The 19,204-nt window shown below is 42.6% G+C and overlaps 1 protein-coding gene and 1 long non-coding RNA gene across 3 annotated transcripts in view; one reads left to right on the top strand and one right to left on the bottom strand.

Annotated features, from left to right (window-relative positions):
• Positions 1 to 3,732: 3,732 nt before the first annotated feature.
• LOC142053241 (uncharacterized) lies at positions 3,733 to 4,843 on the bottom strand. Its single transcript, XR_012659142.1, has 2 exons — positions 4,685 to 4,843; positions 3,733 to 4,138 (listed from the first exon to the last, which is right to left on the bottom strand). It is a non-coding gene; the product is annotated as an uncharacterized LOC142053241 (long non-coding RNA).
• A 722-nt stretch (positions 4,844 to 5,565) lies between these two features.
• Positions 5,566 to 19,204, top strand: part of ZNF407 (zinc finger protein 407) — a 350,717-nt gene continuing 337,078 nt past the window's right edge. Inside the window, exon 1 of one of the 2 annotated variants that reach the window (XM_075084575.1) lies at positions 5,566 to 6,010. In XM_075084575.1, coding sequence (XP_074940676.1) covers positions 5,740 to 6,010 — 271 coding nt within the window. In that variant the 5' untranslated portion in view covers positions 5,566 to 5,739. Of the gene's footprint in view, positions 6,011 to 17,542; positions 17,772 to 19,204 lie in introns of those variants that run through there. The other variant, XM_075084577.1, reaches the window with a different exon arrangement.

The raw sequence follows: 19,204 nt of genomic DNA, 5'->3' as shown, positions 1-19,204 counted from the left end.
ACAGGGACTCTGTAGGGTGTACGCACAGAATCACTTTATTATAAAATTCTCTAATTATATATAGCATTTCTGTAAAGGGGAGGCCCCTTTACTCCCTAGTCCCCACCTGACTCATGTTCCCAGTATAGCTCGATGCTTGTATTTTCTGTTCCTTCTGGCAGGCGCTTGACTGTTGTTTCTCAGCTCCTTATCTCCAGAATTTAGCCAGCCACCTGTTGTTTGCAAACCGCTGGAACATGCAGAGCTTGCTTTGTACAAGCCCTTTCTTTCATCCATCGTCCTTGGCCATTTCAGCAAACAGGCCAAAGCTGCATATTTCTCATGCCGTTTTTATTAAACAAGATGTTGTTCTCCACAATACTCCACTTTCTACTGAAAAGCAGTGGAATTAAATAAAATACGTTTTAAACAGACCAACCAACCCTGCCATGATGAAGAGATGTTGTGCAAGCTTCCTGACTGGTGAACAACCTAGTGATGACAGCCTGTGGTACCTTTGCCAAGTTGCCAGTGTAACATACACACGAAGCATATGGGCCCAGCAAAAATACATTAATCTTCACCTGCCGTTCTCTCTAGGTGGTGGTCTGTCTTAAAATGGAATTTTCTGAATGGAACAGCCTGAAAAGACAGTGTCCATGGGTCAAAAATCCGGTTGTCTGATTCAAGTAACCTCGGTATTTGGCAGCAAGGGAAAGAAAAAAAAAAAGAAGAGATCTGATTTATTGGTACACTCATACTGATGTTTCTATCTGGAAAGCCATATTCACAGAAACACAAGCGACATCACTCATTTGCATGTTTTGTATTGTGCATGCAAAACATTTTAATGGTTTGTGCTTATATACAATTGCTTTATATGACCCTTTCTTACTATTTATTTTTGTGATATTGACTACTGTGATATTGAGTACATAGTCGGACGAGTACTGTTCTAGACTTTTACATACCATAATTGTTACATACTCCTTTCACCACGTCTCCGCTGTACTGTAACTTGCCTTTAGAGGAACATAACCCAAGATTATTCAGTATCTGACTAAAGAACATGTTTGACTCCTCAAGTGCCTCTGGGCAGACACCTCTTGGTGCACACGGAGATATCCATGGCTCCTGCGCTGCTGTACTGCAGGCTTCAGGGATCTGTTGTGTGGCCATCTGCAGGATCAGCACTTTAAATATAAACACACTCTAGTGGAAACTTCTAAAACTGTCAGTCCAAGCTTCCTAACAGATCATAATTTTGCTAGTAGAAAAAACAACCTTGGAAAGTCCACATAAATATTGCCTTTGCTTTGCAATAGGAAAGTATTTTTTTAGCTACGTTTATGTCTTCAATTATCCAAATATAAAAGCAGAAAGGATAAATGTTAAGCCTGCAGAAATTCAGCTTCACTTCTTGTGAGGTACACATTGTATTCCTCGCATTTGGAAAAGAGGCTGGCACGATCCACCAAGGTGGAACAAAAGTCCAGTTATTTTGTTTCTTCAAGAGCTGAATAGAAAGGCTGTGATGTCACTCGCAACAGCAGGCCCTGACGATGCTTCTTGCGGGCCACACAAAAGGATTTGCAGGCACTGTTACTCTCGTGTCAGAATTTGTGACACTAAGCATTAGCCTTAGGGTAAGGGGGAAAACCTCAGGCATTATCCCTTTTTTTTCTAATTCTTGTAACCTCTACATGCAAACTTAAACTGCTATAAATAGTGTTTTTAATTGAAAAAACCTATTTTCTTCTCTTGAACCTGCTTAAAAATGTTTTTTCTAGATTTTATGACATTATAAGAAATTCAAACAGTCCCTTCTAAGCACTCATTAAAGCCTGTGTGCATTGTTTCTCATTTGTCTCAGACATTTACACTGGAGTTATAATAAAAGTTGGGAAACCATGTAATTCTTATCACGTGCTTACTTGTTTGCGTAAGGTTCTCTACATTAGAACAGAAAAATTTAGCAGAAGGCACCTAGCAGCAGGTGAGCATTTGCTTTACGTGAAAATGGATGGCTCCTGGTACTTCAAACAAGTTGCTTGGCACAACCGGGCAGCGAACCCACCGGGTAACACGAGGCGAGTAAGAAGGCGCCATCACCTTTCATGAAAGAGGCAGCGCAGGTGCCACGGGCGTTGTCACCTCGCTGGCGTGTCGCAGCACAAACCTCCTCTGGTGCCCAGAGCCAGGCTGACCACAGGCCACGGACCAGGCTGAACGGAGGCGCGCAGGCTCGCTCTTGATCCCATTTTACAGGAGGGGCAGCGGGGGCTGAAATGCCACCTCGGCTCCCTCCCCGGTGTCCACAGGGGCAGCCCACCGCAGTTCCCAACAAGCCAGTGTCAGAGCGGCTGCAGCCTCGCCTTAGCCAGCCCCAGCTACGGCAGGCTGCTGGCAGTCGCCTGGCCCCGCTGCAAACCTGCCGAGCCAGCCAGAAAGCTACCTGTGTTTTCCCCAGGCTGCCCTTCTGCTGAGGCACTGCCCAGAACCAGCTCACCCATGGATCACGCCCGAGCTGTGCCAGCGGTAAGCGAGGGACGGGATCGCACAGCTATGGCAAACTGCATCAGTTAGAACAGCACGCAGCGGCAGACCAGTCGAACTGGATCATTGCATTTTGCTCCCTAAATCACAAACCTTGACGCTTCCAGCGGTCACTGCCCAAGCACCTTAAAAAACCCTAAGCACAGCGTTATATTTTTCAAGACCTGTCTGTGAATTGTTTTTTAGTAGTACACAATTTGGACTAGCATGTCTGCATTCTTAAGTAATCAAACTGAAGGACATTTGTCTCATTAACTTACTAGACTGCTCACTTAAGGGAACCAGAAGGGAGCAGTGGGGCCCTTTTCTTCAGTCATCAGTCTACACGAAATAAGATTTCACTCAATAATTCATGCACTGAATTTAAAAACCCAAACAAAACCAACAAAAACCATCGAGAAAAACATTTAGTCCCACTTTCCAGATGAAAGAAAAATGACCACTGGACAAGGGTTTTCAAAAGTTAATTGTCTCTTCTATGGGGAAAAAGTATATTTTGCATTAAAAAAGGGAAGGTATCCGTGTGTATATATGCATAGGTAATTGACATTAAAAAGGTTCCTGGTGTTTACATCCTAATTATTCCGTTTGATGTTTCCTTATGGGTGTAACTGCATTGTCAGAATGAAGATATATGCAGATTTTCTTCAAAAACTTGCTACTCTGGGAAAAAATAACGTTGGTTGAGAAACTTATGGACTACACTGTTGACTACTTGACTGTCCTTTAGAGACTGTGCAGTGCCACTTGCAGGGCCTGTCCGAGACATTACCTGCACGACCATCGTCAAGTCACGGGGTTATTTTCCTAAACAAATTTGATGTGCAAGAAACCTTGTAATTCCAAGTTGGTAAGTACGATTACTGTACTGCCTCTTTTGCGGTAAATGACTTATTTCTGGTAAAAATAATCACAAAGCTGTGTGTGTTTCCTGTACGTGAACAAACATGGAATATTAAATAGGAAAGGTAGACAGAATTTTATGTTGCACAGCTAAGTAAAGAGCTGGTACTACTTTCCATGAGCAAACATTTCTAGTGACATCAGTATTTTGGTGTGGAAAAAATATAGCAACTGCAGAGTCATTCCTGATGTCACATCCTGTCAGAAAATAAACATACTCTATGTTTATAATCCATTTACAAACTAATCTATTAGCTAATTAATGCTTTACTAATTAATCATTGACTTATTCAGTTTGCATTTTATTATATTTTAATCAGTATAAATATTTCAGAACAAAGAACAAGCATTTCAATATTCAGCATAACTTTAAAATTATGTACATACCTAAACTGGAACATTAAATGTAGGTATGGCCGCAAACATTTAATAAACAGAGCTTAAAATTACAAAAAAAATATTACTTTTGTTACAGATATAGTTTTTCTTTGATTAATAGTGATTCTGCCCTAATTGTTGCTTCTACTATACCAATGGCTCCCTCTTCAGGCTATTACTAAAAAATGTTGCCTCTCTTCATTTTCTGTTAGAAATATGTACATGACTCCAGCTTTCGTGATTGTGCCGTCTCCCCCAGTATGTTCCCCCTCAGTACACAGATGATGAAAGAACTGGTGGACCAGGGACGCTGACCTGGGTCCTACAAATATTTAAATACAGATCACAGAATCATAGAATGTCCCGAGCTGGAAGGGACCTGCAAGGATCATAGCATCCACCTCCCATCCCTGCACAGGGCAACCCAGGCCCGGACCTACAAAAATTCTTAGACATATAAAAGTAGTTTGTAAACTGCAGAGAAACTGAGCTCAAGGGACATCAAATGGTTGTTTTACCTATTTTTCCATGCTGAAAACATCAAGAACAATTAGGTTGTTATCAGACTCTTCTTAATAAGATTGTTCTTAAAACTGCCAGTGGTTTCCATAGTCTTTTGATAACCTATTTAAGTTCTTCAATGTCCTTATAAAGGTAAATATACCTTTAACCGAATATATCTTTACCACAAATTAAGGAGTCTTCCTCCGTGTAGATTTGTTATTATACAGAGAACAATTAAAATATGTACTATAACCCTGAGGTACGGAACAGACAGAGATAGCCTTCTGCCGCCTATCTTCTCTGCGATACTTTATCTACCAATACTCGTATGTTTTAAACTTTGTTCATTCATTTCAATCTTTACCAAGGCTCTGGTTATTCATCCGCATTCTCTATTTTCATCTGATGAACGGCTAAGGCTGCAGCAACTGCTCATCTTCAAACCATTCTTAGTCTTTACAACCCACTCCAGAAGAGGCAACACTGCATCATAAGAAATTAGGCAATGACTAATTGGATAAATGAAACAGTAAGTTAGGGCTAATTAGTAAGCCTGACTGTGCTTTATACACACTGTATGACTGGAAAAAGTCAGTGAAACTCCAAACATATTCATAATAGGTTGTTCTCGCCTCCGAACACCACCCCGCAACAGCCTTGAAGAATGCTAAATGCTGTTTAACTAAGATACTTCAACCTACTCAAAAATACCTTGGAATCATATCATAAACCTGTGTTTTTAAAATCACAAGCAACTAGGAAAAAGCACCTGCATTCCACCACAGATGCCAAAACTTCAGATCATGCTTCCTTCGTTATTAATCAAGTGACGTATCTTAGAAAAGGGGGAAAAGAATATTGTTTCAGTATTACCGTTTCTTCACCAGCTTACAAACAAATTGCCTCCCTTTCTCCCTTCTGAACTCATTCTCTGAAAAACACTGAAAGAAGCACAGCCAATTCCTTGGGAAGTGTGTATTGCTTTCAAACGAGTTAGTGACTGCCGCGCGCCGCCTCACATAACCTGTTCCTTCAAAGCACCCGTTCCACACAGCAGCAGGGACCCCCGCTGCACTGTCCGTGCCAAATGTGTCCGTAGACCACCTGTGGATTTGCCGTACACCCAAGCCTACAGCCGTGCAGCCCAGCGCCAGGAGCGGCCGCCGGCGCGCACGGCTGCCAGCCGCAGGTGGAAGTGCACCTTCAAACGCCGCACCGGTTGCCCCCCGCCAGCACCGCCCGCCCATCTCCAACCGGGGCCAGGCCCCACCGGCAGGCACCCCGTCCGCCACGCGGGGCTGCCCCCGTCCCTCGGCACCGCGGGGCGCGGCGCCCGGGGCCTCCCGGAGAGGGAGGCGAGCGGACCGGGGTAGGGTGCTCCCACCGCCACCGGGCCAGGGCGGGGGCAGCGGAGAGAAGATGGCGGCGGCGGCGGCGGCGGCGGCTGGGCGCAGCCCCTCGCGCCGGCGTGGGGCACGCGCGACCGGGCCCTTGATCAGCGCTTCATGGGCTGCCCGCCCCGGCGCCGCGTCACGTGAGTGGGCCTCCCCCGCCCCTCTTCCGCCCTCCCCCCCCCCCCCCCCGCGCCGCACGCCTCGCTCTTCTGGGCGTGACGCAAAACGGCGAATCTACGGCGTGCCACTTGTGACCAAGATCATCACAAGCGGAGGCGGACGGCTCCCCCCGCGCGGTAAGCCTTGCCAGGCCGGACGCGGCCACGTCGCCCCCACGCTGGGCGGCGCGGGGCGCGCTGCGGCTCCGGGCCCGGGCGGGGGCCGTGGGCAGGCGGCGGGGCGGCGGGCGGGCTGGCGTCTCCCCTACGGCTTTTTGGGCCTCTCCGCTACCGTCGTTTTTTTGGTCCTGGTGGGCGGGCGGCCAGCGGGGCTCTGCCGAACCAATCCTGTCCCTTGTCCCGCCCCCGCTGCCCGCCGAGTGGCCGCGGCGCCGAGGGCGGGAAGAATGCCCCGCGCGCCCATTGGCTGCCTCAGCCGGGCTGCGCCGTGGTTCTTCCGCTCTGCCGCGGGCGGCCGGGGGGGGGAGGGGGGAAAGGCGAGCGATGGGACGGGCAGTGTGAGCGGACAGAGCCGGACAGGGCTAGTATGGGGCCAGTACCGGAGCGGGCGCGGCGGCCGGCTGGTCTGCTTGCGGCTCCGGTGGGCTCCTGCTGTGGGGGCGGCCCCCCTCCCGCGGCGGGGCTCGCCGGTGCCGCTGCGCATGCGCGGGCCGTGAGGGTGGGTGGACTGCGGCGGGGCCACGACGCCCGCGCTGCCTCCCTCGCCCCCCTCCCCGCACCTGGGACCGGGGGGCCGGTGGTGGGTGGGCGCTGGTCCGCTCAACCCAGCCGCCGCCCCGCGGGGAGGGCACCGGGCAGCGCCCCTTCACCGCCGTCCGGCGACGGCTGCGCCTCTGCGTGACCGCCGTCAGCGCGGCCTCTGCGCAGGCGCAGCGGGGGTGGTGGTGGAGGCGAGTCAGGGCAGGAGCCGCCTCCTGCGCCCCCGGGCCCGCTCGGGCACTCCGGCCACGCACCAGCGGCTCCTTGCGGCCTGCCCTGCCGTGCCCTGTCCTGCGCAGGCGGGAAGACGCGACTTTTGGTGTGGGTCGGCTCCGCCGTCAGTGCTTTTTTGCTGCACAAACCCCCCTTTATTTTACTTCCCCCTCCTTCCCCGGAGGTTGCTGTAGCGTAAATGTGGGTGAGCTTGAGAGGTCGTGTAGTTGGCAGTGAGCGACAACGCATGCGGCTGCGGGAGCTTTGTAAGCAGCTCTTATCAGTGCAGCCCTTTACCCTCTGATCCGCTTAAATCGCTGAACAGAGACATCTCTGAGTCACGACCACCTCCTGCACCCTCACAATCTTTTGAATTTTCAACGTGGGTTTGTGGTCTCTAGGGAGTTAGTGCATTCCCAGGGGACCTGTCAGATTGCATGAAGGAAGGTGAATTCGCCTGAATAGTGTAGCAATTTCTTAACACATTTCTAGATGCATCTTCAGTGGAAAAGAACATGAAACCAAAACTAACTGTTCTAGGTGGCCTGCGAGGGATAGGTTATGATCTTGTTTAATTTGGCTTGCTATGACGGGTTTCTTCTTGCTCCTTCAAATAATCAGTGTGGCCTGTGAACCACAGCATTCATCTTAAATGTAGTGTTAGTTAAGGAGAAAGAAAAAGAAGAAACATTTAATTTGCAATCTGTATGCTGTAGCTATTGGTGATTTCAGAATTTGCATATAGTTTTAATTCTCGTTTTCTCATACCCTCTTTTTTTTTTTTGTGTAGTCGTCCTGATGCAGACTTGCAAGGCCTTGGCTTTTCCACGTATTCATGTTCATCTATATCATACTAAGCATGGTGGTAACACCTTGGGAGTAGTAAATAATGGGAATCCAAAAGTGCAAGGGTAATAGTGGCAGGAATGATTTGCTGATGGTGCAAAACAATAATAGACTAACATATAATTTAAACATTGGATGTAATTTGCTGTGATTCTTACCTTAATATTCTAAAGGTGTGGCCTGTGAGGACTATAAATTTTGTTTTTCCATTCCTATATCAGAACGTGAGTAATCAAGATGTTTGCATGAGGCTGGAGCCTTGGATGTTGGGATCTATATTTTCCCCAGGTCACACCTCTTCATGAAAGATGAAGACAATTACAGGCTTCAGTTTGGTCTCTCTTGCAATCTCCTAGACTATTCACAGCAAGTTACATTCATCATAGAAGTAACATTATAGTCATTCCACCCTTATTTCATAAATTATTTCAGCATGGACATATAATCAGATTGTAGCTTTTATACATAAAATATGGAGCCTGGCAGTAATTGTATAATCCATACATTTTAAAAAAGTCAAATGCATGGATGTGACAGTGCGATGATGGACTGTGACTTTTTCAGTATGTTCAAGCATGTCAGTTTTATTAGCATTTTGGGAAATGTAATTCAAACGACCTGAGTTAAAAACATTGAGCCAACCCTTCACTATTATTCTTCTGTAGGAACTACTGTATAGTAACAGCATCAAAAAATTCTAATTTATTTGCACAAAAGTTTTCTTCATTAGAAACTTTTTTAAAGACTTGAGCTGTGTTGTCTCCTTTTATAGAAAAACTTTAGTTGGAGAAAGAATGTGGGTGAAGCAGACGTTGGTCACAATACTCCATTAAAACCAACCTTTTGTAATGAAGAACAGCATTTTGGATTAGTGTGCACAACATTAAGAAAAACGTAGCTTTGTTTTGCCTAATTTTTTTTTTTGTCTTTTGAATGTATGCAGGCTTGTGGTTTTGAGCATGAGCTAACATTTACGGACAGATTGGCATATGCAATGTGGTTGAACTGGAATTGTTGATTGGCTCCTACGTTTGAATTTCCTCAGATGGTTTAAAACTTCAGTATTCTCTTGGGGAAACAAAAAGGCTGCACTGGATGGCTGATCCATCACTCGAATAAAAACTTGGTTAAAGATACATTTGATCTAATCATTAATGCCTCAGTATTATGGTGCGTGGTGAAATCAGTATGTTCGCTTTTTAGGTTGCGCATTCTGGAGTATAGGTTATTATTTTGAAGCGAGCACATCACCAAAAATAGCAGCTGGGGGGAGGACAAGATGACACGATACAACAGTTGTAGTGGCTGCTATTCTTTCGGTGACTTTTTTTTTTTTCCCACCAGGGTTGTGGTGATGGGGAAGGAACAGCTGCTTCATTGCTTACAGCCCGAGCCACCAGGTGTAGTAGGCTCTCCTCTGCCCTTTATATTACCTAAGGAGTTAAACAAACCTTACTTCTCTTTTGACAGATTAACAGTCAACAGCTGGCCAGCGGCGCGGCACAATCTTGGCTGTGTGTCTAGCCCAGAAGGGTATTGCTTTGTGTTGGCCTTGCTAGCTCGGGGTCGCACGGCCGCCCGGTGCCGAGGCTGCGTGCAGCGCCCGGCCAGCAGCCGCACAGGCCCAGAAGCCCCGCTCCCCCTCAGGAAACGACTTGCGTGGGAAGTGCAGAACGAATGACAGCGCTTCTTGGTGGGCATGGATGCGTGTAGGAAACGAGCAGTGTGCCTTCCTGGTGGTGCTTAGTGCTAGTAAGAGGCATAGGATTAACCATGAACGTCTTGAAGAGAGTGAATTGGGAGAAGGGCAGCATGGGTAGTGGCATTGCAAACTGCTTGAATGTTGCCTGGCCCAGGGTGTCAAAGCTGATGTGACGTTGCTCTGATGACGTCTGAGTGGTTTAATCTTTGGCCTGTCTGCCTTTGCTGTGGACATTCTTACAGCATTACACATAAGCATATGAAAGTTTAAATGAAATATACTTCCTTTTCTTCTCAACTGGGTACTTTTTATTCTTGTCATTTTGGCCTGTGCTTTCTCACCTGCAGACATTCCAAAGGCGTCTTTTGCTTTGCAGAAAGAAGTTGTACGTTTAAAACAGGAACTATACCCACCTTACTGCTCTGCGACCATGAATTATGGTGATCCTTTTTCTGCCCTCTGCCAGTGAAGGGTCTGTAGTTACAGAAGAGTCTATAGCCTGTTCTAGGTATTTATGTTAAATATATGTGAAAGTTCTCTTATTTTACTTAATTTCAGTTCTTCAACATGCGAAGATGAAAGAAGGTTGTATCCCAAACGTATATAATGGCAGCACTCTGTAGCTTTAGAGTAGAGAAGTCCAGTTAGTTTCTTTCCTCAATATGAAAAGGAAAATTACAGTAAGTGCTAGCCAATTCACACGCTTCTTTACAAAGAAATAACCCAAGCACCATTTAGAAACAGGCAGTAATGATGTTCCAAAAGTAAAATGCTTGTTTGCATGACTCATGACTGCTTTCCAGTCCTGCATTAGCAGAGTTGTTGATTGCTGATTTTTTTTGCTTTGCTTCATTTTGTTTGTTTGTTTGTTCTACAGCAGGCTGACCTTTTTTCTGAGTAGTCTGGCCTGCTACTGAACTACTGCCTCTAACATTTTGTGTTATATTTAACTGGGTTGGGAAGCTGCAAATGTTCTTAGTTTCCTTCGGTCCTTAGTGGTACAGGCATAAATTTTAATTGCCCTTCTGAGTCTAAATATATAAGCTGTTATGTGTGTGTGGCATATGTAATGGCCAAGGAGGAGGCATGCAGAGTAGTTAGGGTATGCAGTATTTCAGTGTCTAGGTCTGGATGCATATGTCTCTATAGATTACTGTTTTGCTACAAACATATATATAGATGTTTCCTGCCTGGTATTTCTTTGTCTCATTGTAGTTAAAGTTTCCTCCTGTCCTTAACCCCATCTTTGGTATTTCAAAAGTCTCTCTCAAAATATATATTAATGCTAAAACTCACTACGATTACAAGTTGTAACAAAACTCATCTAAATAGTAATACTAAATCGTCAATTTTTACAGTAATACTAAATCATCAATTGTAACAAAACTCATCTAAATAGTAATACTAAATCGTCAATTTTTACAGAAAAAATTGTTTTGTGTGATATTTTTATTATGGAATCTTTACAGTTATGTAGTATACAAATATTTCTGTAGGAAGCATTCCTGCAGGAAGTTCGAAAAGTGTGGGGGTCCTAACAAGAATTCTGATTTAAACAAAGGCAGAAACAAATTGTTCTGGTGCCATTTGGGTGGCCTGAATAGCTCTGGTACATCTTTATACTTCTGTATGTGCAAATTCTTTCTTAAGGCGGGTTTTCAAGTTTGGGCTTGCTCTGGAAGAGCCTGTGGCCTGCACCCATTTCCATGGGGTGGGTTAGTGCTTGGATTTCTTTGCTTTTGGTAAGTTAGTAGAACATGTTGGCTATAAACATATCAGATAGTTCGCCCAGGCTTGGTTTTAAAACATGACTTAGCAGGAGGAGGCTTGCTTACTTTGCCTGTACCGGTGGTAGGTAGCATGTTGGCATCACCCATTTCTGTGCTCAAGGGAAAAGCATGAGCAGGGGTGACCTAGCACTCTCGGCTCACATGAGGAGACATCAGACTCGCTGCTCATGTACTGCCTGGGGGGTTTGGTGCCTCTAGGAAGTGCCACGCTGGCTGTAAGGGGCGTGAGTGGCAGCTGAGTCGCACACCTGCGGTATGCCCAGAGCTCACTGGAAGTGCTGGGTTCTTGCTCACTTTCTGCACCCACATAGGAAAGCCTACGTGGCCAAAAAGCCTCCAATTTCCTGGCACGTGGGGTGCAGGCAGTAAGAACAGGGCTTCTGAGGAGCATGTCTTGATGTTCATGTAATGCCTGGCATACATGTCCATCTTTTTCCTGAGGAACCATGGCATAGAAATATGGCACTTACGCATTTTGCAATCCCATGTGGTCTGTTACCAAGGAGAAAGAAATGCCTGTTGCATGCTTGTCTTCTGTTGAATGTTTAAGTGAAATCATATGTTATATTTAAGTTGGATTGTTTCAAGTACTTGGGAAAAGGGCAACAAACTCCAGAAATATCATAAAGGCAAAATGTTGCTCTCCTAGTTCCTTGCTGTGTAACGCACCTTCTGCAGGGGAGTATTGACATTGGATTTGAGAGACTGCAAGGACAGCAGGAATCCTTGTGTTTTATTTTCTGTTTGATTTCTTACTTTTGTCATCTATCGCTTTCTGTTTTCAGTGCCAGTGAAGTGAAGGCTGTTTGTTTTCATGCTCCCCATGTGAGGCAAACCTAGATTTATCTTACTCCTTAAAGGGAAGGGGGTTCTCGCCTTATGTCACATAAATTGTTAATAGGATATAAATTTCTGAAAATTCAAAATGGAAAAATAAAAAAATCTAAAAGCATCTATAAGCTGCAGCTTGTTTATTTGTTTTGGCAGCGGCAGAATAAAGTACGATGAATACTAAAAATTACTAGTTTATCATGTGTATCCTTTACTGAGCACAGCCTGATTGTTATAAGTCGGAGCTAATTTTTTTGGATTGGATCCTGTGCTAGCACAATATTTAAGTTCAAAGATACAATACATAAAAATGTTTTCTGGATGTCGTCTTCAAAATCTGCCAACTTCTTTCCTATTGTTTTCAGTTTTATTGGTACAACAATGGAATGATTTAAATTGCTTTTGGTTTTTTTTCTCCCTGTTGTTCACATTTTCATTTTAAATTATTTACAAGTCTGAGGCTTGGAGATGAGAGCCTAATGAATGCTTTTAAAAACCACCTTCTTTAAGCATGTTATGCTTCATGTTTTGAATTTACAACCCAAGCCTTAATGAATTGTTTCCTAGTTACTCTCATCTTAGAATTCATGAGCTGTCCTATTTACAAGTTTTACCTATACAACGGAAAGATGATTCCTGTTTACCTTAAATGAAAAGAATGGTTCTTGTTAACAAGCTTAAACTGCTAATTAGGGGTATTACAGCAATAAATACAGTGTCAAACCTTTTAGCAACGTGAAGATGTGATATTTAGGTTTTGGCCTTTTCCTGGTGCGTTCCATGTAAGAAGACAGTGTGTTGTATTTTTTGATATTGCATGTATGTATCAGGTTAATAAAAAGTATTTTAGGGAAAAATAGTAGTCTATAAGTCCTTATAGGAAGCCAGTTTGCTTCTGTTCTACATTTAGGGTAATATATTGGTGCCCACGTATTGTAATGTTGCTATAAGCCTTGTTTTTGTGAGGCTTCAGATAGATGGTGGACATATGAAAGAACCCTGGTGGCTTCGTGTGTATCTGTATGTGGTGTTTTGTTAACAGTTAAGTTATTCTGTTGAAAAAAATAGTAGGACTAGCAGTAGTTGCTTTGATTTGAGTGTACATTAATGTAACTTAATCAGGAAGGAAAGAAAACCTGGGTCTAGAATCTGATGTCATTTACCTGACTATAAATTGGAATATCTCCCTTTAGTTCAACAGAATTTTTTCAATTTCTGTCAAAATGATCAAAATCAGAACCTGACACAAGCTCTTTCTCTCATAATTTGTGCATACAACACCAGAGAAATAAAACTGCTTGGGTTTTTTTTTTGTCCAACTCTTATCCCCAAAAACAGAACTTGGTTTTTGAGCAGAGGTTTTGTAATACAGTGTTGCTACTTGTTTGTACCAGGAACTTTGCAAATATATTGTATGAAGAAACATTTTGTTGTTGTTGTTTCTGATTAGACTTCAGTTGCCAAAGCTACAGACGTGTGGATTTGGGAGTCTAGGTAGCTTGAAAATTCTTGACAAGTATTTTCTTTGACTTCTTTGTGTGTGCCTCTGATGATACTGCAGAGGGTTGTATGTCGGCTTTGTTCCCTGTCTGATTTCCTTTGTGTCACCTAAGGAGCTTGCAATAGGGATGGCAGCCTGAGGAGAAAGGTGACATAGGTCTGACATTGGAGGTATCTGTTCTGCTGCTCTGGAGCAGACATCTGATGGGACGTAAGGAGCTCCTTCTCTCAAAACTGAGGAATCTTCCTTGGGTACGAGGTTATTGAGTGCAGTAGGCAGTTCCTCCGAAGACAAGTAAAAACATGTCAATGCATTTTCCCAGCTCTTTTTGGGCTACCTGGTTTCCATTCTCAGGTGAAAAACATGCTGAGCTTTACAGGTGGAGGTTGACTTGTAGGGATGCCTGCTCTTTTTCTTTGTTCACATCATCCTGATTTTAGACATTGCTGGTACCAATACAGTGTATTTTGGGGTACGGTGTTGAACAAATGTTTTTTGTCAGAGAATGGGTACCTTTGTGTTTTGGATGCAAAGGGTAAGTAACCTATCGGGGTAGATTTCTGAGTCAGTGGCTTATAGGCAGAGGTAATATATTACACCAACTACTACAGATGGAGAAGTAGGCAAGCTTTCAGGCACACAAGCCTGTCTTCAGATCTGCTGCTGATAACAAGATAATTAAAATATACATCAAATGAAAACAAAGTTAGTCTCTGAATTTTGTACTTAAATATTGTATGGAAGTGCAGAAATGTAAGGAGTGTGTCTTTTCATAGGGTCAAATAATATTTTATTATACATTTGTTATAAGTACTCAAAGGTCATTAGCTTTTTAATTACAGAGTTTTGGATGACACATAATCTAACTGACAGTGCTGAGAAAACTTCAGTTGATGCCCATGGTTTCATTTTGATTTTATTTTTAAATTATTTTTCGTCCTTGTAAATTATATTTCTAAGCTCAATGGTATCTGTTTCGATAGAGGAAATGCTTCACATGATATGTAAATTTCGTTTGAATAAATCACCTAGAAAGTGCAGAGGAAAAGTATGATATATTCTCTAAAATAAAATTGCAGTAGGAATTTTGCTTTGCAAAAGGAGGTGTTCATAGTGCTGGAATTGTCTAAACCATCAGAATTGCCAAGCATAAATAATTACATAATTTCACACTTTCCAGTGAAGTCAGACCCTGATTAAGGAGCTGACAGCCTGAGAGAGTCCGCTCTTCAACAGTGATGTCTGTATTCCCTAAGTTCGTAGAGACTGCCTGTAGGAAAACAAGACCGAGCTTTAAACCTTTTCTTTGAATGAGAGCCCTTATTGACAAATGGAGAATATTCTTTTTCTTAAAAAGTTTTCATACTTTAAATGCACAGATATTTCAGCTTTTCTGCTTTCAGCTACCGTAGATTTTGCTGATACCAGGTCTTCTCGCTGTCTTGGTCCTCACTGTCTTTCAGTATGTTTGATATTCATATTTCTTTTTTATTCCTTCTTCCTTGCTGTGCTTTTTTTTCGTCCTTTCTTAAACAAATAGATAATATGGTAATATGAACTCTAATAGGAAAAAGGCATTGTTTGACGCAGTTGGGGTACTACTAATCCAGTCACCAAATGTAACCATAACACAGCATGCATTTTAATTATTAAATATAATGGAAACTTTGCATTTTAAATCCAGAGCTATAAACCACTTGTTTGAAAATGCACAGTTCAGCACTATGATTTTAGCTTGTAGTGAATTACAGGGCAGTATTCTTTGATCAGTTATTACAAGTTGAAGATCAGTAGCATTTGGTGCTTGTGCTAATTTTGAGAATACATATAGGAGTCACTGCAGGTCAAACTGAACCTCAGTCCTGTATATTTTTAATGATTTAGTCAGCTGGCTGGATAAGGCAATCTAGAAATGTATAGATAATAGAGTCATGCCAGTCATTCCAGATAGGGGTAATTGAAAGGGACGTTTTCAAGACTAGTATGCCCCCAAATTCCAGTACTTTGTAAAATATGCTTTATTATTAAATGCAATGTTTTTGAGGTTTTTCTTTCAGATACTTGTTTGGACAGTTCTACAGAGCGCTCCCAATGCACTTTTGATGTCTTTCCACTAAGTAGCAGCTGAAGGGTAGAACAACTGCTATGCGTTTCCTTGTGTTTGGTCAATGCCTGGTTTTGTCATGAATTAATTTTTACCATAAATAAATATAAAGAATTCTAATACAAAATCTTAGTGTCTATGCACTTTTTAACATACAAAATAAAAATACTCTTAGAGTCAATGTGGATTTTACTGAATCATCATGAAAATTTACTAATCCCTGCCTGAGATATGCAGGCTTGAAGCTCTGCTCTGTTTTCAGAAGTAGGGGGTATCACGTTATTGAGCAGCTCCAATAGGTTTGGAGGAGGGGGCTTTGCGTAGGCGCCTGCTTCAGGACGCTGGGACAGCTGGTGTGCCGTAGGTGTAAGAACAAGGCTTTCCAGATTTGTGAGAGGTAAACAGTGTGGTAGTAGCTCAGCAGAGCCAACGTTTTCTTCCTTTTGCCCAGGTTGCTAGGCCCAACAACACTCCTTTTCTGGGTTCAGGACTTGTGCTCGCTGTCTTTCTCCGCTAGCTGAGGAGACTGTCCCCGGTGGGTTGAGCAGGAGCTGTTTTTTTTCCTTCTCTCGGTGTATTGTCTGTGAGGTACCAGTACCTGACTCATGACTCAGATCTCACTTTCTGTTCCAGATGTTTTAAAGCTTGGCATTGAGCAGTTCACTAGTGCCTGACATCCCTGCTGGATACAGGCTTAAGTAATTTTGGACTATAGAATTTTTGGAATCGAGTGCAGATTTTTGTTCCATAGGGCCACCCGAACCCTTAGAGCATCCTTGTCACCTGGTTCAGTCTTACCTTTTCCTTCATCTTTTTCCTTCTGGTGATCTGGCATAAACTCCATGAACTGGTAACTGATTTTACAATTGCAGCCTTTCATGTTGAGTCTGGTTGCTTTAAGGATGTGTTTGTTGCAGAGCACCAAGTTCCTCATTCTTTTTCTTGCTCCTCACTATTCACCTCTGTTGCAAATCAAATGACGATATTAAAATAATTATGATATCAGTATATACTAGATCCTTAAAATTCTTACTTTGTAGTTCTTTTTGCTCATGTACCTTTTTTGAGTGTGTGCAGGAGGGTATGCAGGTAATATCTTTCTACTGCCTTTTTTTGTTTATACATATTTCAGAAATATCCTCTGCTGTGTGTGCCAGATTAATTTAGTTCAGCAAAGGATCTTCATGTGAAAGCTATTTTTTTAACCATGACCATCTCCAAACCTGAATCACTGTAGAGAACCAATGAATTTGTAAACATTACTCATTTGTATTGCTGCGGGGAGGAGTTGCAAACCCTGTACATTGGCCTAGTGGACTGTGGGTAAAGAATTGCCCAAAGAGAGCCTTTTCTGATGAATAAAGTTAGTTATGGACTAAATAAAGGCTACGCTTGAACCCATGGACTTGGTTTCCTCTAAATGAAGTAGTGCAGCATCACCTGGGGTAGCCATGAGTGCCTCTGGACTTAAAGTCTTTGCCACCAGTGACTGCAGACAGCTCCCTGCCGTGGCAGCAGCAGCAAGCAAGCTAGCTTGACCAGCTCACGAGCTGCACCGTGAGAACGACAGCAGGGTTTTGCTCCCTCGCTACTTTTTTCTGCTCCTTTCAGACTGTAAAATGGGGGCTCTGAAAATGAAGGTACATTTTGCTTTTGTGCTTTTTGTTGTGCTCTAGGGCAAAGCTGAGAATAAGATATTGGTAGCAGGGAATAGCCTAGATCGTAGCCTACCCCTTAAGGGCATAGGTTACTTGTCTCTTGTTGCCTTATTTTATGCTTCATTTTGGAATCTACCTTCTTATGTACGAATTGTTTTTGATGCTGTATTAAATGAAGCCCTTTTTATATACTTTGGCTTCTGTGAACTTCTGATGGTTTTTGGCTGCCTTTATCTTTCTGTCGCAGTTTTCATTGCACTATATGTTGTCCAATCTCCAGATCCTGATTTCTCAAGTCTTAGGTCTTTAATTGGGAGAAGCCCTTTTTTACATGTGATTTTGTTGGTTGTTCATTTTTAAGATGTGCTGGTTTGTTTTGCCTTGTGCTTTCTCCAGTGTATACCATTTTAATGCTCCTTGCTGTTCTCACACATTTTCAGTGTCCGATTCCCAGCTGTACCGATGACGCCGGGAGATAGCAGTAGGACAGGGAGGTCTGCCATCCTGAACTGCCCAGGTCAGCAGCAGCTGGAGGTCAGTGCCTGGTGCCCATTGCCCAGGGGCTGCGGTGCAGCCAGCTGACCATCTCCCACCAGTTCCTTGGGTGGAAACTGGGTCTGAATTACAGTAGATGGTCCTTATTTACTGATTTAAGTGGCTAAGCACTGAAGTTTTTAGTCTGATTGCTTTTCTCCTTCTCTCACATCTGTTCTTGCCTTCCTCCTAGAACAGATTTTTTTTTTTTTTAATTTGTAAAAGGAAAAGTATACCGACTTTAAGTATGAAGTGAATTTTTACAGCCGAGTTATAAATTAAAAAAACTAGGGGGTTTATAATAGAAATGCTTAGGGGGGAGAGGGGAGGGCATGCTATAATACATATGTAACCTTTTTTCCCTCTCTTTAGTGAATAGACCGTTTAAACTAAATTAAGTAAAGGATATAAATTCTGTTGTTTCAGTTTTTAATATTTCATGGCTGATTTTATAGATAAAAATTACATTTAACAATAAATATGAAGAAGAATTTATACAGCCTGTTCTAGTTTGATATGGAACAGCAAATCGCATTTCTCTGTAGCTGTAAAGAAAATTCATTATAATGTCTTTGGTTGTAAGAGATGGCTTCATTGTGATTAGTTACACTGATAATAAAACAACCTTTTTACAGATGGCACAAGATACATGAGATCTCATGTGTCTGCCTTTTAATGGCATTGAATTTGTGCATTTGCTACCTTTATTCTGTAGTCCTTTTTTTCATTTATAATTGGGCACTTTTAAAATCTACAGGTTATTAAAAATAGTCTAATGTAACTTTTTCTTTTGACGCATTCTGGAGAAAGTTATTAATGCAGCTAAGCATTCTTAATTGTTGGATTTTCAAAGGAAGAAAAACCTGATTTTAATTACAAAAATGTTTTTATGTCATTTTGTTCAATTCTGAAGAACAAGTTTTTGGGATAAAATAATGAAATCTGGATATCTGACATTACTTTCCAAATCCTTTTTAAGCGCCTAAAGACATATCTTGACTTTCAAACGCCCTTTTCCCAGTGAGTTCAGTGGGATTTAGACGTCTGTAGGTATTTGAGTAATTTAAAACATGGGTACTGGCATTAGGATGCCTACTAAGCAGTTGAGAGTCCGCATTTGGTGGGGGGATTTTGTGATGAATTCATAGCCATTAAAAGGGTATTTATTTATTTTTTCCATTGTACATGCATTTAAGAATACTTACATCTCCTTAGCACAATAATGCAGAATGAGTTTGATGAGAAAAGTATAACAGTTGTATTAAGAATCTTTGCATATTTATATTGCTGTGATTTGTGCTGTGTAACAGGCGTTTAACCAGTAAAATCTTCTGTATTGTTTAGTTTATAGAAATAATATTGATATTAGATTCTGGAAAAATGGTGCGTATGTGGCAAAATAATATTTTAAATTGTAAAAGGGAATTACATGG

This window comes from Phalacrocorax aristotelis, chromosome 2 (assembly GCF_949628215.1).
Source record: "Phalacrocorax aristotelis chromosome 2, bGulAri2.1, whole genome shotgun sequence".
NCBI classification, from domain to species: Eukaryota; Metazoa; Chordata; class Aves; order Suliformes; family Phalacrocoracidae; genus Phalacrocorax; species Phalacrocorax aristotelis.
This window is presented reverse-complemented; position numbering and strand designations above follow the sequence as displayed.